General features: G+C 40.2%; 15 protein-coding genes across 15 annotated transcripts; 7 read left to right on the top strand and 8 right to left on the bottom strand.

Annotated features, from left to right (window-relative positions):
- Nucleotides 1-327: 327 nt before the first annotated feature.
- Nucleotides 328-606, bottom strand: METBIDRAFT_35102 (uncharacterized protein; the record flags this gene model as incomplete). Its single annotated transcript, XM_018856571.1, has 1 exon — nt 328-606. The coding sequence occupies one exon, from the start codon at nt 604-606 to the stop codon at nt 328-330; it is 279 nt and encodes a 92-aa protein (XP_018714419.1).
- Nucleotides 607-3,622: 3,016 nt separating this feature from the next.
- Nucleotides 3,623-5,650, top strand: METBIDRAFT_10141 (uncharacterized protein; the record flags this gene model as incomplete). Its single annotated transcript, XM_018853694.1, has 1 exon — nt 3,623-5,650. The coding sequence occupies one exon, from the start codon at nt 3,623-3,625 to the stop codon at nt 5,648-5,650; it is 2,028 nt and encodes a 675-aa protein (XP_018714418.1).
- Nucleotides 5,651-5,834: 184 nt separating this feature from the next.
- METBIDRAFT_76851 (ubiquinone-binding protein) lies at nt 5,835-6,401 on the bottom strand (the record flags this gene model as incomplete). The annotated part of the gene is made up of 1 exon (XM_018858599.1): nt 5,835-6,401. The coding sequence occupies one exon, from the start codon at nt 6,399-6,401 to the stop codon at nt 5,835-5,837; it is 567 nt and encodes a 188-aa protein (XP_018714417.1).
- A 183-nt stretch (nt 6,402-6,584) lies between these two features.
- RPS25B (40S ribosomal protein eS25) lies at nt 6,585-6,899 on the bottom strand (the record flags this gene model as incomplete). The annotated part of the gene is made up of 1 exon (XM_018858598.1): nt 6,585-6,899. One exon carries the CDS (start codon nt 6,897-6,899, stop codon nt 6,585-6,587), a length of 315 nt encoding a protein of 104 aa, XP_018714416.1.
- A 352-nt stretch (nt 6,900-7,251) lies between these two features.
- Nucleotides 7,252-8,905, top strand: METBIDRAFT_115009 (nucleoporin). Its single transcript, XM_018854007.1, has one exon. The coding sequence runs from the start codon at nt 7,313-7,315 to the stop codon at nt 8,651-8,653; it is 1,341 nt and encodes a 446-aa protein (XP_018714415.1). The 5' UTR covers nt 7,252-7,312; the 3' UTR covers nt 8,654-8,905.
- An 88-nt stretch (nt 8,906-8,993) lies between these two features.
- Nucleotides 8,994-10,373, bottom strand: MDJ1 (Mdj1p; the record flags this gene model as incomplete). Its single annotated transcript, XM_018858597.1, has 2 exons — nt 8,994-10,280; nt 10,317-10,373. 2 exons carry the CDS (start codon nt 10,371-10,373, stop codon nt 8,994-8,996), a joined length of 1,344 nt encoding a protein of 447 aa, XP_018714414.1.
- Nucleotides 10,374-10,550: 177 nt separating this feature from the next.
- ACH1 (acetyl-CoA hydrolase) lies at nt 10,551-12,122 on the bottom strand (the record flags this gene model as incomplete). The annotated part of the gene is made up of 1 exon (XM_018853691.1): nt 10,551-12,122. One exon carries the CDS (start codon nt 12,120-12,122, stop codon nt 10,551-10,553), a length of 1,572 nt encoding a protein of 523 aa, XP_018714413.1.
- Nucleotides 12,123-13,015: 893 nt separating this feature from the next.
- Nucleotides 13,016-14,959, bottom strand: METBIDRAFT_10135 (uncharacterized protein; the record flags this gene model as incomplete). The annotated part of the gene is made up of 1 exon (XM_018853690.1): nt 13,016-14,959. One exon carries the CDS (start codon nt 14,957-14,959, stop codon nt 13,016-13,018), a length of 1,944 nt encoding a protein of 647 aa, XP_018714412.1.
- Nucleotides 14,960-15,391: 432 nt separating this feature from the next.
- METBIDRAFT_115199 (uncharacterized protein) lies at nt 15,392-16,130 on the top strand. Its single transcript, XM_018854009.1, has one exon. The coding sequence runs from the start codon at nt 15,825-15,827 to the stop codon at nt 16,119-16,121; it is 297 nt and encodes a 98-aa protein (XP_018714411.1). The 5' UTR covers nt 15,392-15,824; the 3' UTR covers nt 16,122-16,130.
- METBIDRAFT_30292 (putative GTPase) lies at nt 15,839-17,318 on the bottom strand. The gene has a single exon (XM_018855603.1). The coding sequence runs from the start codon at nt 17,100-17,102 to the stop codon at nt 16,140-16,142; it is 963 nt and encodes a 320-aa protein (XP_018714410.1). The 5' UTR covers nt 17,103-17,318; the 3' UTR covers nt 15,839-16,139.
- On the top strand, nt 17,226-18,188 carry RPN8 (proteasome regulatory particle lid subunit; the record flags this gene model as incomplete). Its single annotated transcript, XM_018856668.1, has 1 exon — nt 17,226-18,188. The coding sequence occupies one exon, from the start codon at nt 17,226-17,228 to the stop codon at nt 18,186-18,188; it is 963 nt and encodes a 320-aa protein (XP_018714409.1).
- A 112-nt stretch (nt 18,189-18,300) lies between these two features.
- On the top strand, nt 18,301-19,635 carry METBIDRAFT_76845 (protoheme IX farnesyltransferase; the record flags this gene model as incomplete). The annotated part of the gene is made up of 2 exons (XM_018858596.1): nt 18,301-18,495; nt 18,589-19,635. The coding sequence occupies 2 exons, from the start codon at nt 18,301-18,303 to the stop codon at nt 19,633-19,635; spliced, it is 1,242 nt and encodes a 413-aa protein (XP_018714408.1).
- A 3,156-nt stretch (nt 19,636-22,791) lies between these two features.
- On the top strand, nt 22,792-23,637 carry METBIDRAFT_10130 (uncharacterized protein; the record flags this gene model as incomplete). Its single annotated transcript, XM_018853688.1, has 1 exon — nt 22,792-23,637. One exon carries the CDS (start codon nt 22,792-22,794, stop codon nt 23,635-23,637), a length of 846 nt encoding a protein of 281 aa, XP_018714407.1.
- Nucleotides 23,638-23,733: 96 nt separating this feature from the next.
- Nucleotides 23,734-24,744, top strand: IPK1 (inositol pentakisphosphate 2-kinase; the record flags this gene model as incomplete). The annotated part of the gene is made up of 2 exons (XM_018856829.1): nt 23,734-24,550; nt 24,584-24,744. The coding sequence occupies 2 exons, from the start codon at nt 23,734-23,736 to the stop codon at nt 24,742-24,744; spliced, it is 978 nt and encodes a 325-aa protein (XP_018714406.1).
- NCP1 (Ncp1p) lies at nt 24,677-27,026 on the bottom strand. Its single transcript, XM_018855602.1, has one exon. The coding sequence runs from the start codon at nt 26,817-26,819 to the stop codon at nt 24,783-24,785; it is 2,037 nt and encodes a 678-aa protein (XP_018714405.1). The 5' UTR covers nt 26,820-27,026; the 3' UTR covers nt 24,677-24,782.
- Nucleotides 27,027-27,173: the final 147 nt, after the last annotated feature.

The raw sequence follows: 27,173 nt of genomic DNA, 5'->3' as shown, positions 1-27,173 counted from the left end.
CGATTCATCTGAGTCAAAGGGCAAAACTATTCAAATCATATATATATAGCAAACCTTTAATTAGCTCCTAGCTACTTTTTAAATCTCGAAACACAGCCGCCCCCATTTTGGTGATTGCCTGGACGGTTTCGGGTGAGCACATCATATTGATTTGAAAAAACAACAGCGTATTATTTAATACGTAGACAAGTAAGATTATCCAAACCAAGTAACGGATGACAAATTGATTCGGTTTTTGGTTTGTTGGACATTCTATATAAATTTTTCATTCTTATTGGGTGACGAATAAAGATGGGTTCTAAAATGTTCGCAACGTTGTCATTATATTCATTCGCGTGGTTTGTGTTTTAATTTGACATTTCCATCGGCTATCGTGATTTCATAACCCGCATCAGAGAGTGCTGACCCGTCAATCACTTGTTTCGCTTCGAGCTGGGCGACAAACTCTTGGTTCATTGCGTTGTCTTGCAAAAGAAACTTCAAGCACAAAATTGCATGTTCTTTCATGTATGGGTTGTGTTCGTCAATAACGCAACTAGATAGTATTAGTTCGAGGCCATGAAGTGTGCGGATTTCGTCCTTTATTGCATTCGAATCATGACACATAAACGTGATAATCTCAATGATTAGGGATTTGACCATAGGTAGCTTTTTGTTTGACTGTTGTATACTGTCACTTGAATAATTTTTTTGTGAATCCTTTGTCTTATGTGTGAGGATCTCAGTGTTCTCATGTACCACTCTAAGGAGATGAATAAACAATTCCGTCGCACTGTTGTTTCTTAAGAAATGCTGTGCAACTTCGAATTTGGAAATGTCGGAAATAATATCAAGGGACCTGACTAAGAGTGCGTGAACTGTCGCTAGTTGTGCCTCCTTGTGTTGACTAGACGTGAGCAAGTCAATTGACTCGTTGGCGAATTGTCTGCAAGTGTCAAACCCCCACTGGATTATCATCGCGGCTTCTTGATCATTCCAGTCCTCCTTACTTGTTACAACAAGCTGGCAAACTTTTAAGATTCTTTCACGACCTGTTTTTTGCTGACAAAGCCAGGCCCTGAAAGATTCTTGTGAAATAATAATTTGTAGGAGTGGTAAGAGGTCAGGTGTGAATTCGGAATAATCCAATTGATAACAGCCTTGTTCAACGATATAGTTTATAAGAAAGCAGTTGTCTCTTATTTGAGTTTCCATAGCCTCTCGGGCTTGGTTCTGTAAGAGGTGGGACAAAACGATATTAAGGGGAAGTTTCATATCCGGTATGTCAGTTTTGGTGATGAACGCTATGGTCGAAGCATCCACAATCTCTGATATTGTGGGAAAGTCACAAGCCGAACGAATTGTCTCTTTAGTGAAGATATTTGCAAAAGCTTGAAAATACGCTTGCAAGGAAACGGCGAAATACAGATGTGTCTGATCGGTGTGGGTAAGGAACACCCGCATACTTGAGATAACATCTGCAATTTTCGGTTGAGCTGAGTTTGAGACAGAAAGGTTTCTGACGAGCAATACAAGGCCACGAACAGTTCTGATGTATAAATCTTTCTCGCTCTCAGATTGGAATGGAAACAGGAGTATGATAGGTAATGTATCAGTGCAAAGTTTCAAAAATGATGGATCATCGACGAGGGCATCTCTCATCACACTGTCTGTGCCTGTTGATGACACCAACCTGCTTAGTGATGATAAATTAGTCTCATATTGCCTGACATCTCCACCATAATTCAAGAGGTCTCGGGTGACCTCGAGAATTGTCTTTTCAGCGCTGACAGACATGGGGACGACGAAAAACTTGTTGCCGCGCGCAGGTCTTCTAACGTTCGGGCGCTATTGTCCGAATGGAGCGTTTTCGCGTCAAAGTATAATTTTTTCTCGTAAGAACATCAAATTCTTCGCCAGTTTTATGACAAGATCAATAGTATAATTATAGTCTCTTCCTTTTCATTCTTCCTGATTCCCTGGATTAGAGATACTATTGTATATTCTTGATTAATTGTAAGAAAAAAAAATGGTACTCAAAGGCGACACTTCCTGTCTCCTTCAAATCGGAATAGAACTAAGTCTGACTTTAATCTTAAGCGAAGCAAAAAGATTGAGTTTAAGAAATTGTATTAGTAAGGACAGTATTGTGATGTGGATCATTCGCGTATATGAGCAGTACACTCGCCACTTTCTGAATATGTGTTTGGAGGGTTTATACTCAGCTCATTGCATTTGGCAATTGGCAAGATGTCACGTGTCTTTGTCAGCGTCTAACTCGAAGTTGGGAAGAAATCAGCGAACTGTGACAATGTGTGTACTGAAGATGAGCAGGAGGTTGTCAGTTGGGGTTTGGAGACCAAATTATGGCATTTGGTTACCAATCTCTTGCTATGGAAAAAAATGAAACACTTCTCATAGCTTTTTTCCAATCACACCCTTTAGCATATACAGCTGACCCTGACCTCATGAGGTGGGTAGAGGTATGCATTGTATCATGGCACTCTGACGCTAGATAATTAAATTACTCAGTTAATAATCAGGTGAGCTAGGTTACAAAAAAATCCGCGAATAAAGTGATGGAGGTGTTGCGATAATCAATGGTAATTTGAAAATCTAAAATTTCGTGAAAAGAATCAAAATTCTGTTTCATATTTCTCAAGGCGTGTACATTGGCGTTATAGTTCGTGCACACAATTTGACAGAATTCAGTAAAATGAAAAAAATTCAGCTTTTCAGTGTATTCTGATGTTATTTTCGTCCTGAAATGTATCTGTGATGAAATATCGCAAAAGATCGTTAGACAAATATCAATTTGTCGGGATTTTTTGTGCAGTCTATCTTGAACTCTTGTTATATTTGTCTTTTATACTATTTTATTCGCAATTTGCGATTTTTTTTACAACAGAGAGTATACGAGTCATTCACCCTTGCTCAAAGAGAGAGGAAACAGCCATATATTAACTAAACCCATAAATGACACGAACCTGTAATACTATTAAGGAATAAATGGCTGTCACGCCACGCATAGCATGAAATGATTTTGATAACTCGAGTTATGAGGTCAGGCTGATAACGGTTTTCGCGCATGTCTGATAAGGCTTCACGGGGAGTGATATTTTCTTGATTCCTATGTTTAGCCGAAGTTTCCCGATCGACATACATCATCGGCGAAGAAAAAGTCATTTTCATAGCAACTTAGTTTCTGTTTCTCATGCATCTGATTATGAAGTGCTCTTCACTTGCTTAATGGGTTCTTTTATTACGTCTATGGAACACGTCCTGGTATTACCCGGGATCTGAAAATTGCTTTTTCCCGAGTCGCTCCGGTCGCAATCTGAGGTGATCTTTTCGCCTTTTTACTGCCATTTCTTTCCATACCCTCATCTGATACCCGTACTTTTCCCATCATTTTTTTAAAAAAAGAAATCCAAAATATATCAAGTTGTGACACAAATACTGTTTTTATTCTGTGAGCTCGAGTTTTGTGTCTTCGTTCATTTCTTTCATTCTTTTGTTTGTTAATTGAAGGGTGGCATTCATTGATCTCGGAAATGCCTAATAGTCCCAGGTTACAGTTGGAGTTTTTCATAAAATTTTATTGATATAATCGTACAAAACTCAACGAAAAGTTGAAATTATTATGTATGACCAAGCAAGTATCAACATTGATCATCTTTGCAGAAAGAACTCTGCTACCGTGGTGGACGGCACTGATTGCATGACCGCGGCCAGCAATTGCCACATGTACCATGGGATGCCTGGGGGTGTCATCAAAGATTCACTAGATATTGATTCTGCGAACGATTCCGATAATATCTCCACAGGAACACGAAATTCACGCACGGCTTCCACATCCCTCACTTCTTTTGGGGTGTCACCTACACGAACAGAACAAGAACAAACCAAAGCGGGCGGAATAGCGGATGTTTGTTCACTACATTTTGAAAGCACAATGCATGACAACTTTTTACTGTTCATCGAGCCAAACCCGGTTCTTCCGCCATCTTATGAAGATTTGCCACCTGGTGGGTGTCCGAGGTATCCGGTCATAGAAACCCTAAGTGGAAACGAAGAGTTGCCACAATACACCCCCGCTGCTTGTAAATTGGGAATCTTTCAAAGAAAACAGGAATGTGTTTCCCCCTACGACCTTTCTTCTAATAGATCTTGGAAAACTGTTGTTATAGAGTTAAACTCCACACAACTCAACATATATGCGGTTTCTGCACAGCTCGAAAAAGTTTTGTGGAATATCAATTCAAGCTTTGTGGAAGAACTGGATTCGAATATCGGGAAAGTAACTCCCAAAAGCGCGTTTTCGTCCCTCATCACTAATAGTCGAGATATGAAGCTTCGTGCATTTTGTGAGAGGAGCGGGCTTTTAAATGCAGAGTTTGCAGAGAGCCGGAGAATTGCGGCAACTAAATCTTTCTCCAACGCTTTAGGCTTACATTCAAAATCACACTCTACGCTTCAAAAGAGCAGTAAACATCAGTTGATCCGGTCCTATTCATTACAGCATGCTAAGTTCGGGTTGGCGAATGACTACACCAAGAAGCCCAATGTGCTTAGACTTCGGCTTGAGAACGAACAGTTTCTTGTCCAATTTTCGTCCGCAAAAGAATTGATAGAGTGGCATCTTGCTATGTCTATTGGGAAAGATGTTGCTTTGGATTTAAACGAGCGAGAAGCACCAAAATATCGAACTGTTCCTAGAAGAAGACGGAACACATTGTTTTCAACCACCATGAATCTGAATGATGCAATGGCCGGGCGATTAAGGTCCCAATCTGATCCCCATCCTAAGCAGAGGAGCCCAAAGTCCCACACGGGGTTTGGCGGTCTTATGTTCAAGTCATTTACTTCGGGGTCACTGGTCAGCGATCAAACCAATTTCACATCAAAGCCTTTCCATATCCCACGGAATTTAGCGCCAGATATCAGACGAGTTCAGAAAGTACCAAATCCCATTAATCATGTGGAAAACATGAAACTGAAGAGGACTCCCGGACTTTCAGTCGGAAAGGGAAAAACTAATCAATCTTCTGGTTTCACTGAAGCTAATGGTGGTCAATCGGAGAGTAACCTTTCATCTAGCAAAGACTTCACACCTGATGGTCCTACTACTCTGAGTAGAACTTCCGATGAATTTCAGCAGTCTGAAGAAGAATATGAAGATGAAGATGAATTGGAAGCAGATTCCGATGCAGATGATATGGACGTGGGCAACACCCAAATTTCGACGTGCTCTGATCTTATTAAGTCGAGTACAAGAAGAATTGATGATGACAAGTGGAACCCGATGTACAAACTTGAGAGCGAAAGGCGTTTTCTTCGGAATTGTTTGAAGTGTATAAGGCCTCTTGGGTTTAACGATAAGTGGCAAAACAAACTGATTGTGAAGCCCATTAACATCACACCGTTGATCTCGCGCTATGTTACAAGTCCCTCTACCGTGCATAATCTTGAGCATAATGCGTGGGGAAACTTCTCGAAGACAAGATTGATCAATACTAAGGTATATTGGCTGTCCGCAAGTTCAAAACAGGATACATCCAGTAATTTGGAAGAGCTTCAAATGACTGGCATGGCATTAAACAGGACCCCTCATCACAGCTTACAAGAGTACGTTGTTGGATCACATGCTTTAATACCAAAGAGCTCATGATACTTCCTCAGCTGTTGTTAAAGTTCACCTTCCCCAAGTACGAAAAGTTTGCATACAAACTTGCCTGTGCATTATGTCCCATAAATATTAGGCATGTTTCTTCTTGGACTTCATTAATTTGTTGCCCCTCCTTTGCCCTTTGCGTTTATATACACGATATTTTGGATGGCAAAATTATTTGTTCTCATGCTATATTGTTCATCCTGTCTTTGAGTTTGCTTTGTATTTTCAAATTCATGGCGCGTTCTTCGAAAGCCTTTATCATGATATTGCTCACCTGGTTGTGAAACATGGAGGAGAGAGTATTGTAAAAGGGGTTCTTGAATTTGTATCGCAACAGAAGTTCAACCAATGTTGACAGCTCATTTGTGAATCGACTTTTCACTTCTTTAAGATTCCACTCATTGTACAAGCTTTCGAACAACAGAATGCTCATAGACTCGGCAATGACTTTGTTTTCTTCGCAAATTAATTTGCAGGTGAAGCTCTCATCATATTGTTTCCACCCTACTCGTAATCCAGCCTCTGTGGGTAGCTTTGTATCCGGGTCATACTGGTTGACGAATGAGCTTGTGACAAAGGGGACGAATTCTTCGTATTTTGAAACGTCCGTGATAATCAGATATAGTTGATCTGGATGCGTGCTAATTTTCTTAGTGATTCTGTAAGTCTGAAACCCATCTTTGCCGCGACTTGATCCAAATAGTAATCGTCTTTGTAGCAACGGTCTAGCCCGGATGACTTGGGACATGGTATGGAGAGAAGATTTTATGGTAATCTTTTATTCTCACTTCGGCTCACTTAACATCCTGCACGGCTCGGGCAAAAAAAAAAAAACGAGACGCTGTGGTGGAGTGCTTGAAGCACATTACGGATACCGTTCAAAATTCTTTTGTAACTGTAGATCATTGATTATGAGACGTAACTATAAAATTTAAGCACGAGTGTAGATAGCTTGCTTGGAGTGCTTGACGACTGGCTTGATAACACCATCAGACTCCAATTGTCTCAAAGCAATTCTGGCTAAAGAGCCACCAATCTTCAATCTGTCCACCAAGACAGAGACAGAAACGAACTTGAAGCCTGGGACCTCCTTCATGATTCTGTCGTATTTGTCTTGGTCCAAGATCACAACGTGTTGGGCCTTGTCCTTAACCTTACCCTTGTTCCACTTCTTCTTACCCTTCTTACCACCGGCCAAAGCAGCGGCAGCCTTGGCGGCCTTAGTCTGTTGAATCTTTGGTGCCATCTGAATCTGTTAGTAAACTAGCTCGAGTGCCGTTCAGGAAAAGTTCGAAACAGATCAATGATAAATGCGGATGTATCAAAGAAAGCCTTCTTGTTTGCCAAGAGAGCACATTAAGACTGAAAGGACTAAACCAGTTGCTTCGGAAAGCGTGGGTTGATGTTACATACTTTGATTCAAGCTTGCTGATGTAAAAAAGGAAGAAACCGGAATCTCCTTTCTGCTCTCTTTTTTTTTTCGGTGCGCATGCTCAGGCCGCATCACGTGTAAGCTTTTTTCGGCGCATACTTTGCATGTTGGGATCATCGCCCTACATATTAGCCAATCAACCACGTGCGAGTATACAATCTAGGGCTCAGACCCTATTGTAATGTCTTGCGATTTGGATTAAGACGGTCGATAGAACAGCAACACAAATGGCCAAAAGGTCAGCTGACGAGCAGATCACGAGAGAAGGCCTTGGCCTTTCGCATAATTCTAATGAAGATGTTTGCGATGAACGGGCTTCTGCTGATATCATATCAAAAAGAAAAATCCTTCAACCGAAGGGTCGGAACTTTCAATTTTCGAGACGGACAACCGAGTCATCGACAAAAAACACGAATTCTACAACTCCACACACTGAGAAAGCCGAGAAGCTCAAGGCTTTAGGGAATAATTTTTCCAAAGCGGTGCTAAGTGTTAAACTGGATCAATGTGTGCCTGATTATAGAGCTCTTGCGAAGAAGTACCTCATGTATTATGAAGAGATCGAAATAGACGCCCAAAGTACAGGCAAAGTAAACGCATCAAAAGACATTTCTGGCTCGAAAGATGAAGTTGCAGAGATGAGGAAAGGTAACGATGTCGTCAACCCTTTTGCGGGAGTGTCGACATCTAATAAAAAGTCTTCTGACGTTAAAGAGATATCGGAGTTAGGCAATATATCTGATGAATCCGAACTGCAGAGCGATGGTGAAAAGATTGACGTGAAAATTCATGGGCCGAAGTTTAGTTTATCTGCAATTCCTACCACCAAGAGCACAACATTCTCTTTTGGGCCCAAAAAATCTACGAAAAAAGCAAATTCTGATTCTGATTCTGAACCAGAAGTCGAAGTGAAAGGTCCATCTTTCACATTCAACAAGGAAATCAAAGATCCTGTCTTTAAATTGCCAGCCAATCAGGCGATTTCTTCTGGATTTGTCGCACAACGTGTTACTATTAGCAAACCAAATGAAGCAATTCATTCGAAGTTTGAAGCTCTGCCTGTAGCGCAATCCTCGGGTTTCACTAGCCTAAATGTTTCTCATGGCAGTGAGTTACCCAACAATGATGTTTTTTCTCAGAAACCAATTCAAGACGAGAAGGCTTCCACTGAGGAAAATATAAATTCGAATAATGAAATAAAGCCAATCCTGGAAAATGACGATGATGGAGAATCTGTTCTTTTCGAAGTGAAAGCAAAGTTGATGTTGCTTAGAAAAGACAACGCTAAAGATCCATATCAAAGTTTAGGAGTTGGTGAGCTCAAACTTTTAAAATCCCTAAAGAGGAGCACTCTGCGTGTTCTACTAAGAGCTGAAGGTGGGTTGAGGCTTTTGTTGAATGCTCTTTTATTGAAAGATGTCCAATACTCGACTTTAGGTAATGGTTCTTTTGTCAGACTCCCAGCCCTTGACGATCAGCATCAAATTGTGACCTACGTTTTGAAAGTTGGTTCGGCAGAGAAGGCAAGCAAACTATGTGATGCGTTAAATGCAGCAAAGATCAATTAAACCACCAGCCATATTAGACAATGTTTACGTAAGGGTGATGATATATGTATAAGCGACGTGAAAATCTAGGGTGCTGTTGTAAATCTTGAGCCTTCTTTCCCATTTAGTTTCGATTCACAAAACTTCAAGATTTTCGCCTTTGTATCAGTGACCCAATATTGTTCATTGTTGATTCTAGTTTTTGTTTGGCGTGTTACCTCCGACACTCATCGGACAGGCCAGAAATGTCAGATTTTTTTTCTCTTGACACATAAATGGGAAGTATCGACTAAATAATACATGCGAATCCTAGACATACACGTCTTCTTCTATTTACAACATTGGAGCGCAATATGAACATCTATTTCTGTTCATCCTTCAAATTGAAGAATTTACCGAGCATTTGTCCCATTTTCTTCAATTTGGAGGGGTGCAATTGATTTTCGTCTATTGCTTCATCGTGTTGCAATTCATCGATATCATTCTTCAAGTCACCGTGCATTCTCTTGGCGTTTCTGTCATTGAATGCGTCGGAGAGGGCTTCAAGCAAGGCTGTTTGAACGGGAGTCTCCGGTGTTAAAGTCCTCACATTTAATACGACAACCATATCGCCCCTGTTGGCCATGTTTCTATTTATTGGCACACCTTTGTCCGGTATCGTCAACTTTTTCCCGGATTGAACACCAGGGCGTATTTTAAGCTTAATTTTCTGACCATCTATGGTTGGAACAACGATCTCACCACCCAAAGCGGCAGTTGTCATGAGAATGTCATGATTCAAGACAATATTGTTTTTCACTCTTTCGAACGTCAGATCTTTTTGTACGTGAACACGCACGATCAAGTCTCCATTCCTGGTTTGATTGTATGCATCCTTTGTAACAAATGGAGCATCACCACCACCTGGGATTCTGAGCCGTGATCCGTCTGCAATTCCACAAGGCAATTCAACAGAACTCGATTTCGGGATCTCTTCGACACCATTTCCGTTACAAGAAGAACATTGATCTTTTCTCTCAATTGTAACACCAGACCCGCTACATGCATTACATGTCGAGCTCATCTGAAATCCTCCCATGACGTGGACACTTTGTCCCGAACCATGACAGGTACGGCAAGTGTTCTTCTTTTTTCCTTTCTTTAGACCGGAACCCGAGCAAGATGAGCATGTGTCGACTGCTTTATAATTAACGTCAACTTTAGTGCCAAATATGGCGTCTTTGAAAGAAATAGTTTTTAAGACCTCGATATTATCTCCCACGTGCTCGGTCACGAACTGTCCTCTACCACCACTTCTTCCTTGAGACCCCCCATTAAACGCTTGTTTGAATAAATCTTCGAAATCAAACCCCATGCCAGAAAAAGGCCCCCCTTGTGAGCCACCGAAAGGATTACCACCAGCAAAATGATTGGAATTTCCATTGGCATCGAAGGCGGCGTTTCCAAATTGATCATACTGCGCTCTCTTTTCTTTGTCACTCAAAAGCTCATAAGACTCTTGAATTTTGTGGAACTTCTTCTCAGAATTTTTCTCTTTATTTACGTCTGGATGGTTTTTCTTGACCAACTGGTAGTAAGCTTTCTTGATTTCAGATTGACTTGCGCTTTTATTCACTCCGAGAGTATCATAAGGATCGAAATCAATACACTTTTTCGCCGTGCAGCTTATAGATCGAGAAAACACTCTCGATTGACTACTTGCTTTTGCAATAGTAAACTGAGTTTTCAAAGTGCCGAGCATCTTGTTGAAGTTGGAAAATTGGAGATGGCACACGTGAAACTCTACCTTATCCTCTCATTCGCGCTTGCCAAAGCTTCGAGAAAACTCTGTGATCACGTGACTAATATACAGTTAAAAGGTTGAAATTGGGCTTTATGACTTCTATCGAATTCTATTTGATTGCGGCAACTCAATAAACTAAATTTTGTCATCCCAAGACTTGAGTTTCATGGTTCCATTCTCTTGGAAGTTCATGTGCATTTTGAAAGCATCTCTCAAAATATGAGGTTCGTGCAATGAAGTAGACTTCTTAGCAGCGAAGCAAGCTCTGTCGAAATATTCCTTCAATTGATCCTTGTAGTCAGGATGAGCACATTTGTTTATGATCTCAACGGCTCTCTCTCTTGGAGCGAGGCCTCTCAAATCAGCTAAACCTTGTTCAGTAACTATCACATCCAAGTCATGCTCGGTTTGATCAACGTGAGGGGCCATAGGGACGACACAAGATACACCAGTAGGATCAATCTTGGATGGCCTTGCGGAGGGAGTGTGCATAATAGATAATTTGGCATTTCTCAAAAAGTCTGCAGATCCACCAAGTCCATTTAACATTCTGGAACCCATGACATTGGTTGAGTTTGCATGCGCATACATGTCAACCTCAACTGGAGTGTTCATCGCAATGACACCGAGTCTTCTGATAATCTCGGGGGAGTTAGAGACGACTTGAGATCTCAAGCACAATTTACGGGAAAATTCATCCCAGTTCTCATCGAATCTTTTGAAACCAGCTTCCGTCAATCTGATGGATGTGGCAGTAGCAAAATCCAACGACCCAGAATCGAAGAAATCCAAGAACGAGTCCTGCAACACTTCAGTCCATACTGTCAAGTTTTTGAAATCCGAGTCTGCCAAACCCTCAACGACAGCATTGGCGATATTTCCAATACCAGATTGCAAAGGCAACAAATTTTCGGGAAGTCTTCCCATTTTCACCTCATGTTCGAAGAAGTCGATTAAGTTTGCGCCAATCTGTTTTGATGCTGCGTCGGATGGCGTGTTTGGTGGAACCTTGTCACGAGTCGTAGATTCCACAATTGCAACAACCTTCGAAGGATCGACGGGAATTGCCGTGAGTCCGACTCTGTGGTCAACAGTGGTGTGCGGATATGGTTGCCTAAAAGGAGGGTTCACAGGCATATCAATGTCATGAATGCCTTCGAAAGAAGGAGTTGCCGTGTTGACCTCGATGATGATTTTGTCGGAAACAGAAATCATTTCAGGTGAGCCACCAACAGCTGGCCCAGGAACAATCGAGCCATCTTCAGTAATAGCAGTAGCTTCAATTATAGTGTAGTCAAGAAGATCGTTTTCCTTGTTTCTTGTGTAGAATCCATAGGTGAGATCCTGAGGAAACATAGACAAGTGCTTGTCGAAAAACAAGGTTCTGCCGTCGTTAATGGCCTTTGCGATGGGCTTACCAACTTGGTGAGGGGATCTACGCAAGATCATTGAGTTTTCTGCCCATTTAGATTCTTCTGGGCCAGCCGAAGCCCCGACAAATAAATTAAAAGCAAGTTTTCCTTGCAAGTTGTTCTTTTCCACGTGGTTAAGAAGTGCTTCCGGGACAGCCTTTGGCGCACCGACACCAGTAAATCCGGACCAGCCCAAGTATTGACCGTGCTTGAAGAGCTCAATACATTCCTCGGGCTTTCTTAACTTGGACAAGTATGGAGCATACCTGACTCTCTGTTTCAAAAGGGCAGACATAGTGGTTACAAATAAACGATGCTGTCGATGGAAAATTTGCTGGGTCCTGCCAAATCCAAAATATAGCGGGGATATGTATGATAGTGTGCAGGTCTATCAATGTGATTTAAGACAGATACTTTCGAGTCAATATTTGGAACAGGAACAAACAATAGTACCTTCCAGAAACAACTTTCTTATGAAAATGATCAGCTTCAAGTTTATTATTTCAAGGCCGGGGAAGGTGGACGCCGAAATCGCGGGGTCTATTTATACGTGTCTGAGGTCGTGCATTGTGGGGATAGTCCGGTACGATAAATACCGCAAATTCGGCCCAAGTTCGGAACGTAGCGATCTTTTAGTGGAATAGAGAGATTTTCATTGGTGGGACTGCATATAAATATCACAGGTTCGTAGTCCGAACTTGGGGTTTCCAGTATCGCATTTTATATATGCAGAATCAGAATAGTGCCCGGTTTGAAAGTAAAAATGCATCATGACCACACTGTGTAAATACCCTGAATCACTAGAAATTACGGACATCGCTTTAATGGTGAGGAATACTCATCAAACCAATTGCTTTGTATAAACAAAATTCTAGCATAGAATGGAGAACGTGTCAAGTAGTGCTTCCCCACTTTTAGTGGGGAGGCTGAGTTTAAATGTGTTCGAATCTTGCGAGCGATATTTCCGATAATTTACGAGGTGTTATCGAGACATTCGTCACGGTCAACTAAAGATCACGATCACTCTTCACTTGTTCAAATTTGCTCCGTAAGCAGAAAGCAAAAGAACAGGGATTTGTGTTGTTTATAATGATCAGAGAGAAAGGCGATGATGGAGACATTACATATTGTCTAAGACTGTTCATTCTAACAGTCCCCATTTCTTGGCCTTCCAAGATCAATCACAGATCAATCCATTCGCAATTGCCTGGATTTAAATTTGCTCATGGTTCCTTCATCATCATACTCAAATTCTTGAGGGGTATGTTTGTCCGTAGTAAAGAGTTTTTTCTTCAAACGGTGATACTGCTCAGCAATTTCCCTGTCGATGACATCCTGTTGTACTTGGTCGGTATGATAGGTATCTCCTTCCTTGAAATCTTCTTCTTCCCTTTCAATGATACAATCAGTTATAATGTCCTCGTCACTAGAGTATGGCGAGGAACTTTCAAGTTCATCAGCTGCGTCTGGCTCAATTTCTGTTTCAATAAACCCAGATACGTGTGAAACTTCGGGGCTCTTTTCGTTCATAGACTCAATAATTTTATTCAACAAGCTAAAGTCATCCAATTTGTTAACAACTGGACCTGTTAAATTGAGATCGTCATCAAATTCTCCGTGATGATATGCTTGTACTAATTTATTCATCTGGTCTCTGGATATTTCATCTTCGATGGTATTGGAGGTTGAGTGTTGAACATCTATGAATGTATTTTTTTTCTTAATATCTGAATCGACAACGGGAAGATTTGAAACTCTTTTAGGGTTATCATCGAAAGACAAAGAGCTTGAAGTTTTGTTCAGTTTTTGTGTATGAGTATTCAGTGAAGCAGCTTGGCTAGTTTCTCTCGACGCTATGCTTTTTCGAAACTTACTGACACGAGCCTCGCAATTCAATTTCGGAGTGGAGTTTTCATTTGAATGGAAAGAAGTTCTTTCCGAAACATCCGACATAACTTCGTCTTCTTTTGAGTGCTGCAGAATCGATTCAAGCTGAGAAACTGTATGGTGATCTGTCGATGTCAATGTCGATGAATCGTACTTTTGCTCAAGTATGTCTATCGATGACAGATGTTCCCCCAGTAAAAGTTTGGCTTCCTTGAATCTCAGCAATCCTTGCTTCTTATGTTCGATATTTCGCAAGTGTTGGCTGACATCTTCGATCTCCTTTATTTGAAGTGTATCGTGAAAACGAACTCTTCTGGTTTCATTACTTGTAATTTTCTCCGCCTCCTCCTGTCGTTGTCTTCTGTGGGCAATTATTTCGTCCCGTAGACGTGTTCTAGCATCGGAATTACCAGGAAGCATCAAAGTGTCGATGTCAGATGTGAAGTTAGAATGTGACTCAATTTCGAAAAGCTCATCTTCGGATTCGAAGTCGTAGTCAAACTCGTGGTCATCCTCCAGTAATATTTCTTCTGTTTGAAATTTACCTGCAATAAGCTCCAACTCATAGATATTCGTAGGATCTAATGTAGCTTTAGTGCCTATTTGGGCTAAAATATTCTCATGTTCCTCAGTGATATCACCCGAGTCAGTGCCTTGAACAATTATCCCCATATCATTAAATAGCTCATCAAGCTGTTCATCTGAATTCGCTCTTTTTTCCTCCACATCTTTAGTGACGTTACAAGGCTTTAGTGTGATATCCAGAATATGTTGAAATTCCACCTGAGAAACATCCGAACTAGTTTTTTCGGACACACCATCGCTGCTTAAGTTCATGGAAAAAGGTTCATTGTTTAATTTTGTGCTGATAATATTTCCATCCTCATCTAAATCTTCCTGTATTTCCACGATTGGCAATACCAGAGTTAAAGTCGTTTCATCATTTTGTAAATAATCCTGATTAACTTCTATGCTTCCAAAGTGTTCTGATTGTTTTGATATTTGTGCCGAGAGCTTTTCCAACATGTCGATGTTGCCTTTGATTTGGCGCATTATGAATTCTATAGCAGCAGATGGCGCTTTCCTCGTCCAGAAGCCACATCCTATGTGAACGATCAAATCATCAGTATGTTTGTTTTTGATTGAAACTATCAGATCCAATAAACTGAACAATGTCTTATTTTGCTCTTCCAAGCGAGCTTTTTCAGATCCGAGAATCCCATCGTGTACAGTTTCATTAATCATTTGAGATGAGGTCTGTCTTGTTCAGAATCCTGTTCGAAAATCTTCCCCTAATCCGGACTGTATAATGTCGGACAATCCTGGTTAGAACGAAATAGTATCAAAAAGAAGAATATAACTGGATGAAAAGAGTTTGCCATCCAAAAGCACAAAAGGCCAAAATCAGTAATGCAAATTCTGGGATGAATATTGACATTTTTTGGTTTGCAAATGATTTTGAATCTCTGATGGGGGTTACTACACCCCTGATCATTTGAAACTTTTAACCGCAAAACTTTGTAAAGTGCGACCTCGTCAGTCATTTATCACTTGTCATCTAGATTGTGATGTGATCGAGGCATTTGTTTAATATCAAAGCAACAACATTAAAATTCTTTGCATTCAGGAACAGAAATTATATTAAATTTAACACATAAGAATATTTGTGCAGGTTTGATTTGAGTCGCTTTAAACGCTAGACGGATGATACATTTCTAAAATAGGATATAGTTTTACATAATGATCTTCAAATTATGTTTAATATCTTTCTCCGATTTCTGTAAGAATTTAACACTTGTCTTTACAGGGGATAATGGTATTTTCGACTTCTACTCTTTCTCATACATTGAGGTAAGAGCGCAATGCATGCATGTTTTTGTTAACCATCATATTATTTCCAATTGATTTATATGTTCAGTCAGAAACAAAAATTATTACAGCCCATTGTTGTGGCATTGACAATTTCAATCTGACGATCAGTTAGTAGAAGATATACACAGCGCTTCGCAGGAATTTTTGCCCCTGTGTATACTGAGTTGAAACGAGCTGACAGATAAAAAGGTGTTGGTAATGGGTTTAAAGATTGCCTAGTATACCACGCACCCAAAATATGCCACCTTCACAACTACAAATCCAAACAAGAGCATTGGAAAGGCTCAAAAAAGAAAAAGCTTTATACTTCAAGGAGTTGGAAGCGGAATTGAAAATTCTTGGGGAGATGGAATCGTGTATGGCCGACGCGTATGATATCAAGAAGCAACATGAGATCACATCGGAATCAAAAAGAATGATTGATGAATTAAACAAGAGGATTGCGGAATACAGAACAAAACTCGCAGATTTCGTGGCAAAGTACAATGGGGAAGAAAATTTAGATGTTGCAAAAGCTTTACTAACTGAGTTTTAGATTCTAGAATTATCAGACTCAATGATCCAATGTTTCCTCTTGCACACTCCGCAGGTCACGCTCACACTCTATTTTGTCATAAAGTTGTTTGTTATCTACCCATCGCTCGTGTATATCTATAATATCACTGGATGTACTCCAACCATTGCGAGTAGCCTGGGTCCACACCAGATCACCACCAATCTCTGTACTCCCATATAAATACCCATTTGCTTTATCAATAACTTGTAGAATGTTTATCATAGTCTGCTTGTTGTCAATTGCAAGAACCTCGAACGAAACAAGATTGTAGTCCTCAATAAGTTCTGCTATCATTTCTGAGAGCCGAACATAATTCTTCCCCAAGAGTGATGGCGATTCTTTTTGCAAAAACTTTCCAAGATACTTAAGATCTTGTACTTCTGTATAAAAGTCTAGCCTCATAGCTAGCTTTCCGTATGATTGAAGCTTATCGATTTTGGAGATCACGTTGATGTGCGGTAGGTCAAGTTGTAACATGGATCGCAAACTAAGAAGTAAGACGGACACATACAGAGAGGGGCTTGTTAAGTAGAGAGAATCCACCAATGACACAACACACAATCTGGCATCTGTTTTATTTTCGAGCCTTTTAAAGATTTTGAAAAATGCATTGTGGTGCGTGTATAACTCAACTTGGCCGGGGCAATCAAATAGCAAATAACTATTTTTTCCTATTTCTTCCCATTCTTTCATGATAGAGTCCAAAGCATTCTCGCTAAGACTCTCAAGAGCATACATTAATCCTCCGTTTGGACCAAGGTTCTGGCTTTCCATTATTTCCTCCACGCTCACAAAATCTCGGATGTCAAACGAACAAGATGGATAAGGTAAATTTGCATTTGCAGGATCAAGGTTGATAATGGTACTTTTCCGACCTATGGCTGATAAAAACTGATACATCCCATGGCAATATGTAGATTTGCCACTTCCTGGAGGTCCTATAACCACTTGACCAAACATGGGGTCAAAAAAAGAACGAGGGATGCACTTAACATATATTTGGTGTGGTGCGCGCACTAAAGTTGGGAGGCGAACAAAACGTAAGTTCAAGAAAAGGCCTACAAAGAGTACCTGCAGCCGATTATGAGTTCAAGTATCAAAGAAAACACTTTTTTGAGCAAAACAGTTACTGTTTCACCCCTTGTGTTACTTTCAGTAGCTGACCACTATGATAGAGTAGCAAAAGATTCTAAGAAAAGAGTTGTTGGTGTTCTCTTGGGAGATAGCGAATCCAACACTATCAAAGTGACGAATTCATTTGCAATTCCCTTTGAAGAAGATGAGAAAAATTCGTCAGTCTGGTTCTTGGATCATAACTTTATCGAGTCAATGACTGAAATGTTTAAAAAGATTAATGCAAAAGAGAAACTTATTGGATGGTATCACTCAGGGCCAAAACTCAGAGCCTCTGATTTGAAAATCAATGACGTCTTCAAAAAGTTCACTCCATCCCCATTGTTGGTTATTGTTGATGTACAACCCAGAACTGTTGGTATTCCCACGGATGCTTATTTCGCCGTTGATGATATTAAGCACGACGGCTCAAAAGCGGAGAGAACTTTTGTTCATATACCATCGTTGATCGAAGCAGAGGAGGCAGAAGAAATAGGAGTAGAGCATTTGTTACGTGATATTAGAGATCAAGCTGCTGGAAACTTGTCTCTCAGAGTCACAGAGAGATATCAGTCGTTGATGGGTTTGCATCAAAAATTGAGAGAGATTGCCAATTATCTCAGAAAGGTGAACGAGAAAGAACTTCCTTTGAACCATTTGATTCTCGGGAAATTGCAAAATGTTTTCAATTTACTACCAAACTTAGCCCAGAGCACTGGCGATTCTGATAAAATTTTTGAATCTATTGCATCTGAAAGGGCTGAGAACAGCTCAAGCCCACTTGCAACTGCATTTACAGTGAAAACTAATGATGAAATGATGATGATTTACACGAGTACTTTGGTTAGATCAATTATTGCTTTCCATGATTTGATTGAAAACAAATTGGAGAATAAAAAGTTGATTGAGAAGCGAAAAGAGATCCACACATAATTCGAATGGGGAAGCGCGATCACCTTCGTGCGTCGTCAGTCGTGCGCTTTTGGTCAAGGTGAGGATTATGTCTGAGCAGTACCAAATCTATTCCGGCGGCAGAACTACCATGATGTTTTATAGGTTGGCGTATACAAACAAACTAAATAATGCCTCCAGCTTCAATTTTTTCTTTTCAAATGCCAAGAAGGGCCTACAAATAGATCAAAACTTTATTTCTAATGCAATCTTACTAGGCTCAAGAAAATTGAGGATAAAAACCGGAAATATATCAGAAGGCCTTCCCAAGCCACTCAAAGCGAAAAAAGTCGACACCCGGGTCTCGAGTGACGAACATTTTTGTGATAAACAACTTGGAGACGTAAACCTACCACTCAAGAATAAGGGGTTCTCTTCAAAGCACGAATCTCAACCCTTTAATGTTGCCTTCATGAATAAAAAGACCGTCCAGAAGGCGTCGAGTCCACGGAACAAAGTAAAGGACTTTATTAAGTTAACGAAGCCGAACCTCACTGTTTTGGTCACATTGAGCTCAATTTGCTCCTACGCAATTTCACCTAATTCTTTATCCATTGCAGAACTAGCGTTTTTGACTGTCGGAACTGCTCTATGTTCGGGTTCCGCAAACGCTATCAATATGGGCAGAGAGCCAGATTTTGATAGAAAAATGAGCCGGACTTCTATGAGGCCGGTTGTTACAGGAAAATTATCACCCACAGAAGCCTTTTCCTTTGCAGCCCTGACAGGAGTTTTAGGAACCACCATCTTGTACATGGGCGTAAACCCAACAGTCGCATTCCTAGGACTTCTAAATATCGGACTTTATGGATGGACTTACACCTCTCTCAAGCGTTTATCTATTTTGAACACATGGGTGGGCGCAATAGTAGGCGCCATACCCCCTCTCATGGGCTGGGCTGCGTCGACTTCGCTCTCTCATCCCGGTGGATGGTGCTTGGCGGCCCTATTATATGCATGGCAGTTCCCACACTTCAATGCTTTGTCGCACAATGTTGCAGATCAATATAAAGGTGCTGGATATGTGATGACCGCAGCCGAAAACCCCAAGCTTAATGCCCGCGTGGCGCTTAGGTACTCGTTGCTAATGTTTCCAATTTGTGTTGGTTTGAGTTACTTTGAAGTTACGGATTGGGTGTTTCCATTTGATTCTGGTGTTGCTAATTTTTGGCTCACCATGCTCGCATACCGTTTTTGGAAACAACAACGCATAAATCATACCACAAATTTTACCCCTTCGAAAGCTGAGCTTCAAGCCGCTAATATTCAAGCAAAACAACTTTTTTGGTGTTCAGTATGGCAATTACCCGTTGTATTGGTTCTTGCAATGTTGCATAAGAAAGGTCAATGGGATCGTTTGTGGGCATTCTTGGGATGGAAAGAGGGAAATGTCCCGAACTCACACTCTTCGGTAGACGTTCTGGAATAAAATAGATTCAAAATTGAGATATTTGAAAAACCCGAATGCTGTGTCTAAAAAGTGGCTAGCAAATATAGTCACGAGCACAATACGAATAAAATTGATATATAAGTATTAAACAAGCTGTTTTTTTTTGTTGTGGTGAAGGAGAGCTTCCCCAAAAAGAGGTTCAGAATTTGACCTTTTTGGAAATATAGATTACGAGGTTGCAAAGCATCGGATCAAGTTTGGTTATCCAAATATGTATGAAAGATTTTTTGGATTTTTTTCTTTTGTTTAGTGTGTGACGAGATGATAAGTTGAATTATACAAATTTTGTGCTAACGGTTTAAAATTTAAATACAATCGAACTGATAGGTTGAAGAGAAGGGTGTCGAATCCGGAAGAGTGGGCTTATTGCGACTTCGAATCGTGGTGACAATTAGATGGATACAATGTCTTGTATACAATACATCTGCTTTTTCAACTCAAAATGACAGCATATACCTTATGCGCTGTAAAACACAAGGAGTATAACCAACGAAATCGCATAATCTCTCCCCAATGCCAATCAAATCACTTGAATCATTTTTGTTCGAGAGCAAGCTCGTCAACACTAGCTCAATAGAAATTCTAGAGAACGCAACGATAGGAATTGATGTGGAACATTATTTAAGCCGCATATACACATTAAAAAAGGAACAATTATTGTACGGAATAGGGGGTGTTCCGTCATCTTTGAAGCAATATGTTCAATCAGATCTTAGTGTTTTTGAAGCATCTAACATTAGACCTTTGTTCATTCTCCCTGGACTCAAAATAAAGCAAGAGAAAAAATATCAAGCGAATGAGTTGTCAGCTCAGGAACAACACTTAAATGCGACCTGGTCTAGAATAAACTTAAAACAGGCAAGTTTGAGTGGAAACGCTTTTGGAGTTTCTGGGGAATCATTTCGCTACGGTACTGAACCTTTGCCTATCGTTTCATTAATGAATGACGTCATCAAACTCTTTATTGAATGTGGCGTTGACTATATGGTGAGCCCTTATGACGCTTCATTCCAGTTGTCATATTTGTATCGAAGTAAAGTCATTGACTGTATCTATGGATCAACTGACTTGCTTCTCACAAATGTTGATAATTTTATCTTGGGAATGGAATTCCAGTCGAAAGAATTTAGGTTTGTGGACAAGCAAAGAATTTTGAAAGAACTAAACTTAACAGAAAGACAGCTCCTTGACTTGAGTATTATGGTTGGATGCTGCGCACAGCCTGAGACGTTTTCAACTTTTCCACCTGTTCCAATTGTTTCGATACACTCCCCTTTCCCACATATGAACCATTTCAGAATGGCTTTGGACATACTTTTTCAATATGCAACAACCGATGGCCCACCAGCTGACCTCTTCGGGTATATTTCAAGTCTTAACGACTCCTACTTGCTTGATTTGTACTACAATGGTCACACAGCTATAAAGTATATGCCGATAATGAATCTTAGCGGTCATGTTGAATTATTTCAGGTGGAATTGTCAAAATTGGGCTATGTCGACAAAGGAGTTTCTTCGAAAAGTGATGAAAAAGCTGCAAAGAATCAAGGCGATGAAAAAAGCACGAATGATATGTTTTGCGTTCCAACCGAACTTCACTGTGTTTTATCTCAGAGACTTCCATCGGAGATTTATCTCTATCAGTCTTTGGGCTTACTTCCAATAAAAATACTTCAAGCCATTATCTCAGGTTCATACGATGTTCGTCCCCCTCTTGCTATAGTGGATGGAGACAGTTACAAAAAGATGATCAACTCTAAAAAACATCGAGAAATTTTAGACTCACAATTCAATTTGATTACACAACTTCTTGCAAGATACTATCAAGTTAAGAGAATCGAAGTTAACTATTGGTTTCAAAATGACTCAGTGTTATTAAATAATCGTTTGGAACCACCAATTTCTGCTCGTTTACGCAAGGCATCCTCCTGTCAAATGACTAAGGGAAACAATCCTTCTGTATGGTCGAATTTTCGACAACAACCAGCAGAAATTTCATGCGCTAGAACTTCAGACGCAAGAGACATACTCTCAACATCTTTCCGCCGAGCTTTATTCTTGATGCAAGTTTTGGATGAAAACGGTAACTCAAGTGGCATCGCTCGTACAATGGAAAAATTTTGTGAGGCTCATCCCAGCGTGGAAGATAGTCTCCTTGAAAATTTGTTTTTGCTCTTGCTCTACTTCGATTCTGAAGGTTTAGGTCGTATTTCTCCAGATGAGAATTTCGAGAATTCACTTAAGCACTTCAAAAACAACCACCTCAACACGAAGCTAAGCTCTGAAGAAATGAGGCAAATCTGTATGATTTCTACTATTTTTTCAACTCAAAAGTTTAACATTCACCCAATCAACTATCAAGGACCCATCTCTCATAGCTTATTATCATTCAGAAGCAACATCAAAGTTTTTCAAGAGATGGCGAAAGATTCATTGCTTGTTTGTTTCCTTGATCTTGTTGTGAAGGATGAAGAATTTAAATCTCACAATTTAGCAAGGCAGAATTGGTGTGATATTATACGCGATATGCCGTTCTACAGTGATTTGAGCAACACACTTTTGGGCGTGGTCAGCCAAATATATTTTGGGAATTGTCTCAAACTATCAAAAATGGGAGATTCAGTCGATGTTTGCATTGAAGCTAGCCAGAATTATCTTATGGACTTCGTGTTTCAGATTGGTAAAACGTCTCATAACGTCAATCTAAGCAGCATGAATAGCGTGTCTCCTGAGCAGTTCAAATCAGATTTCACTAGAGGAATTCGATTTTGGAATCTTTTTAAAGACATTACGAAGATTGCTAAAGACATTGATTCATCGTTGATATCTGAATCTGACTTCAAATTCATTGAGGGCGCAGATAAAATTGTACAGAAGTTTCACTTTGCAAACGTGAAATAGTCTTGTCATGGAAAAAAAGCAGAGATCAGAATCATGGAGAAGACATCGAAGTATTTCTAATCAGTCTAAATAAGTAGCAACAATGCATTGTGTTTTCCAGAAAAAATCTGAAAGAAGGACTATCTATCCCAGCGTAATTTGCAGTGTTCATTGGAAGTCTCGCCGGGCCTTTCTGCGCGCTATCTGAGATTTTCAACAAGGTCTGCATTTCCATATCTTGCTACGAATAAAAAAATGCATTTACAGGTCGGTGTGCGTGGTACCACATATCAATATGTTTACAGTAAGCTAGCCAGAGGTTTCGGCACCAAACCTTCTATAAATTCATTTCCGGCAGTCACAGGAAGTGGCCCCTTCATTGAATTGCCACGTATTGAGCCTTTTAGCACTCACGATAAGGGTCAACGCTTACAATTACCTCAAAGATCAAGAATGAACACTCGTCTTGACTCAATGATCTACTTGATTGAGGATTACGAGGGGTTCACTCGCAATTTGAAAGCTCTACATGGCAAGATGTGGTATCAAGAAATCAAACTGAGTTGCTCGAACACCTTGTTCTACTCTTTTGACCTATCAGAGGCTTCCAATTTCGCTCTTTTGAAGGTTAAAAAAGGAGATATTTGGAACTTGAAAAGCTCATACTACTTGGCGGCTTGGACTGGTTATGACTTGCAAATAGATGAGACGAAAGCTGATTTCAATTTGCGAGGCAATGGCTTTTTTATCGCCCGCGGATCGGGCCCACTATATCAAGTGGAGTTGAAGGATGGTCAGGAAATTCTGATTAACTATAGTTCATTTGTTGGAACATCAGCAAATATTGTGCGCATAACTTCAAGGCCGCTCGTAGAGTCTCGGGGTAGGTCAAGAATTTGGCATCGCATCTGGAGCATGATTCAAGTTAATCTGTTTGCGACACAGAAGATCGAAAGAATTTCAAAGCAAACAGAAACGTTAGGAATAAATCATGCCTTTGATTGGGTGGACAAGAAAAGAGAAAAAATCTTTCTGGTTAAAGATCAGTTCTGTCTAGTGAAAGGGCCAGGTATGGTGGTAATTCAAAATAATGTATCGTAGAGACAGTAAATAACATATTTTGGATACAGACTGTAGATAGTTCAACCGCGCTATGTTGTGTTCAGCGAACAACAATGAAATGTTAATTCAAGCAGAATGGATATAACCCAAATTTCGAATCCAAGTGAATGGAGATTTGTTGCCAGAGGTAACGCAAATGCAGTTTACCAATACAATGGTCTCAAGAAGCAATTGAAGCGGAAGGTTTTGCGCATGAGAATCAAGAAATCATTAGAACAATACGTCCCCACTCTGGAACTTTACAACTTTCTAAGTGTCAAATGTGAACAAAAATTGCAAAAGTACATTCTAGAGACAGAGTTGGTGAAAGTGACCCCAAGATTCATATCAGAGCTTGAAACCCAGGGCTTTGAGTTGATGGCTTCTGAACACTTTGCGTTCCTCATGGATAATATTCTATACGGAGAATTTGACACATTTGAATTATCAAAGAATTGCAAGCTACATTTACAAGAATCGCCCCCATGTGAGCTCAAGTCAATTATATTGGAATTGAAGCCGAAATGGCTCTATGATTGTAAAACTAATTACTGCCGAAATTGCTCGCTCAACCAATATAGAAATCTTGAGAGACATTTCTGCCCGCTTGATTTTCTTAAAGTAAATTCAATTGGAAAAGGGATTAATGACTTCTTATCAAAGGTTCCAAAAAACTCAAAAATTGTCGATATTGCTAGCAATGAACTTCGAGGATTGCTTGGAGCATATCTAGCGAGACTGGACAATGTGTTTCAAACGATCAAGGTCCTACAAGAAATCAAAGATACCAATGATATAATTTGCAATGTGAAATGCAAAGACGATATCTCTGATGATCTTTTGTTTGCAATGACTTTGAGAGATGTTGGAGTTTTTTTAATATTCACAAAATTTATTCCAGAGGAGAAAAACGGTATTGCTCTCGATGTTGATATTATAGAAACAGAAACTCTGGGGTACACTGTGACAGCACATGTTTATGATCTCGATCTCAAACTGAGAGAAAAATACGAATATTGGAAGGCCACTGATTTGCTTCTTGAAGATTACTATAACGCTTGCAATAAACAATGGAGTATATGCAACGCAGATGAATACCTAGATTAGAGGTCATGCTCAATGCCCTTGATTAAACTATATATCTGCTACCAAACATCTTCTTGATATCTGTTCTGGACTTTCAACGACCTCACCAAGTCACCCGCCTTTTCTGGCGAAATGGATCTTTCGTCTGAGATGATCTTTACAATGGTAGTTTGCACATCTCTTGCCATTTTAGAGGCGTCTCCACATACATAGATGAATGCCCCACTCTCGAGAAGCAGGTTCACTTCTTTAGCTCTGGACAAAATCTTGTCTTGGACGTAAACCTTTTGGGAACTTTCACGAGAAAATGCAACATCCATCTCGAAAGAGTCACCTAAAACCCGCGCATACTCAGGCCATTCCTCACGATAGAGGAAATCTTCATCCTTTCTTCTGCATCCGTAGAACAAAATTGATTTACCGAGCTTGATAGTGTCTGAGTTTTTGAGAAGCGCAACTCTTTCTCTAATAAATGCTCTCATAGGAGCAACTCCAGTTCCTGGTCCAACAAGAATGATGGGAGTTGATGGGTTGGATGGCAACTTGAAAGTTGACCTTCGAACATGCACAGGCAACCTAAATTCCTTGAATTTTCCTTTTGGTCCATCTAAATCATAAGTTGCAAATCGTACGTCAGGACTCCCGTTTTGAGATACTTCGATATCTTTTAATAAGTTCGTTGCAACGCCTGTGACTTTATGTTCGCCTCTAATTTCTGCTTCAACTACCGCGGTGACGTGAATAACTGATTTTTCGCTCAAAGATGACGATGAGATTGAGTAATAGCGTGGCTGCAAGCTTGCAATTAGCTCAATCAAGAAGACAAATGGCACAGATTTCCAAGGCTCCCCTTCCGAAATATGCAAGAGAGCGTCAGCTAAATTCAACTTTTTGTCATGAATGTTTTCAGCGAATTCTAATTTGTCTGATCCCAAACGCATGGATGTAGTCTTTGCTGCTTCATTTGGTGCAAAAGGAGCTATTGACTTCAATGCTTGTCTGGAGATCGGACCTGAGATTTCTAAGTGATGCCTAATTACAGCTTCGTAAGTAATTGGAGTGGGAAAAGGGAGTTGAACCGTTGAATCGAGTGTTTTTAATTTAAAAACAAGACCCCTCTTTTCTTCCAATCCAAAACAATGAATGAATTTGCCGACATTCTCATTCGAATTTGAAGGCCAAATTGCAAGGTGATCACCAGTAGAGTACTTTAAATTTGAAGGGGATAAATCGAACTCAGCATGAACGCACGAGCGACTTGGGGAATCAAACATCTCTTTTGATTGGGATACGCGTGCAATGTAGGGGTGTAAGTGATCAAATGGGCCCCTCGTAATTGGGCTTGTACAACTGACATATGTCAGGTTTGGCTCACCGTTTGATACAGATTCATCTGAGGATGTAAGGGATGGTTGGTCGATCAACTGGAAAGAGGGCTCATACTCCAGCTCGTGCTCTTCTAGATTCACGTTGCTCTTCAAAGAATCGAAGCATTCTTCTTTCCAAGACAAGAAATCCTCATCCATTGTACCCAAGCCATCATCACCCTGGCCATAAGGTGCAAACCTTTCAGCGCCAAGAAGCTCAAGCTTATCGTTCAACTTCGCACCCATGGCATTGTAAAACTCATAAGTGGAATTTCCCAACCCAAACACTGTAAATTTGAGATTCGTTACCTGGTCAGCCTCATTGTCAAGCCAGTTAAAAAACTCCACAGCATTGTCAGTGGGTTCTCCCTCACCGTAAGTTGCTACCATAAAAAACATCAAACAATTCAGGTCCAAGTCTTTCAAGTTATCAAAATCATAATCAGCCAAGTCGGCGATTAGCACATTTAGACCAAACTTGGAGTGTAGTTCTCTGGCCAACTTATGAGCATAATCTTCGGCTGTACCAGTTTGAGATCCATAAAATACTACACTGTTTTTCTTGTTTTGCTCTAGTTTGACAAGGAGGTCTCTCTCTTCTTCGCCGCCATCAGCTACAAAACCGGCGTTGCTTGAGCCATCAGAACCAAAGATGAAGTCCTTGCTATAATAGTAAGCAACTGCCAAGGCGAGAGCTGTGATCACAATTAAGTCTAGTTTGTCTAACATGTGAGATGTGCTGTGAAATATTCTTCGATGTGGGAGTAAGCTTGTGCTTTATACGAAGAAAGCGAACGCGCAACGGCGGAATTTTTATTATACCTTTGCGATATCAGTAAAATGTGAAAAGCCTGAAGACATAAAACCCGAGGGGAATTTGAATTTTTACACCTTTGTATTCCCATGAGGTTCAAAGAAAGAGGACACAGAGTAATCATAAAAGTACATATATTAACAATGCAAATAAAGTCATCAGAATTATTGAAACGTTTGTAAGCGTTTGTTACCGTTATACGAATATAGCGGAATATAACGCGAACAGAATTTCCATTTTGGGAAAAGTTTATGTGTGCATATCATTTT

Source organism: Metschnikowia bicuspidata (assembly GCF_001664035.1).
Source record: "Metschnikowia bicuspidata var. bicuspidata NRRL YB-4993 chromosome Unknown METBIscaffold_1, whole genome shotgun sequence".
In the NCBI taxonomy this organism is placed as follows: domain Eukaryota; kingdom Fungi; phylum Ascomycota; class Pichiomycetes; order Serinales; family Metschnikowiaceae; genus Metschnikowia; species Metschnikowia bicuspidata.
The sequence above is the reverse complement of the archived record's forward strand: the minus strand, read 5'-3'. Positions and strand labels throughout refer to the sequence as shown.

Bases quoted from the DNA above. Each gene is read 5' to 3' on its own strand.
- METBIDRAFT_30292 (XM_018855603.1), bottom strand. From the start codon at position 17,102: ATGTTTGGTCAAGTGGTTATAGGACCTCCAGGAAGTGGCAAATCTACA.
- METBIDRAFT_115199 (XM_018854009.1), top strand. From the start codon at position 15,825: ATGCCACCTTCACAACTACAAATCCAAACAAGAGCATTGGAAAGGCTC.
- METBIDRAFT_115009 (XM_018854007.1), top strand. From the start codon at position 7,313: ATGGCCAAAAGGTCAGCTGACGAGCAGATCACGAGAGAAGGCCTTGGC.
- NCP1 (XM_018855602.1), bottom strand. From the start codon at position 26,819: ATGTTAGACAAACTAGACTTAATTGTGATCACAGCTCTCGCCTTGGCA.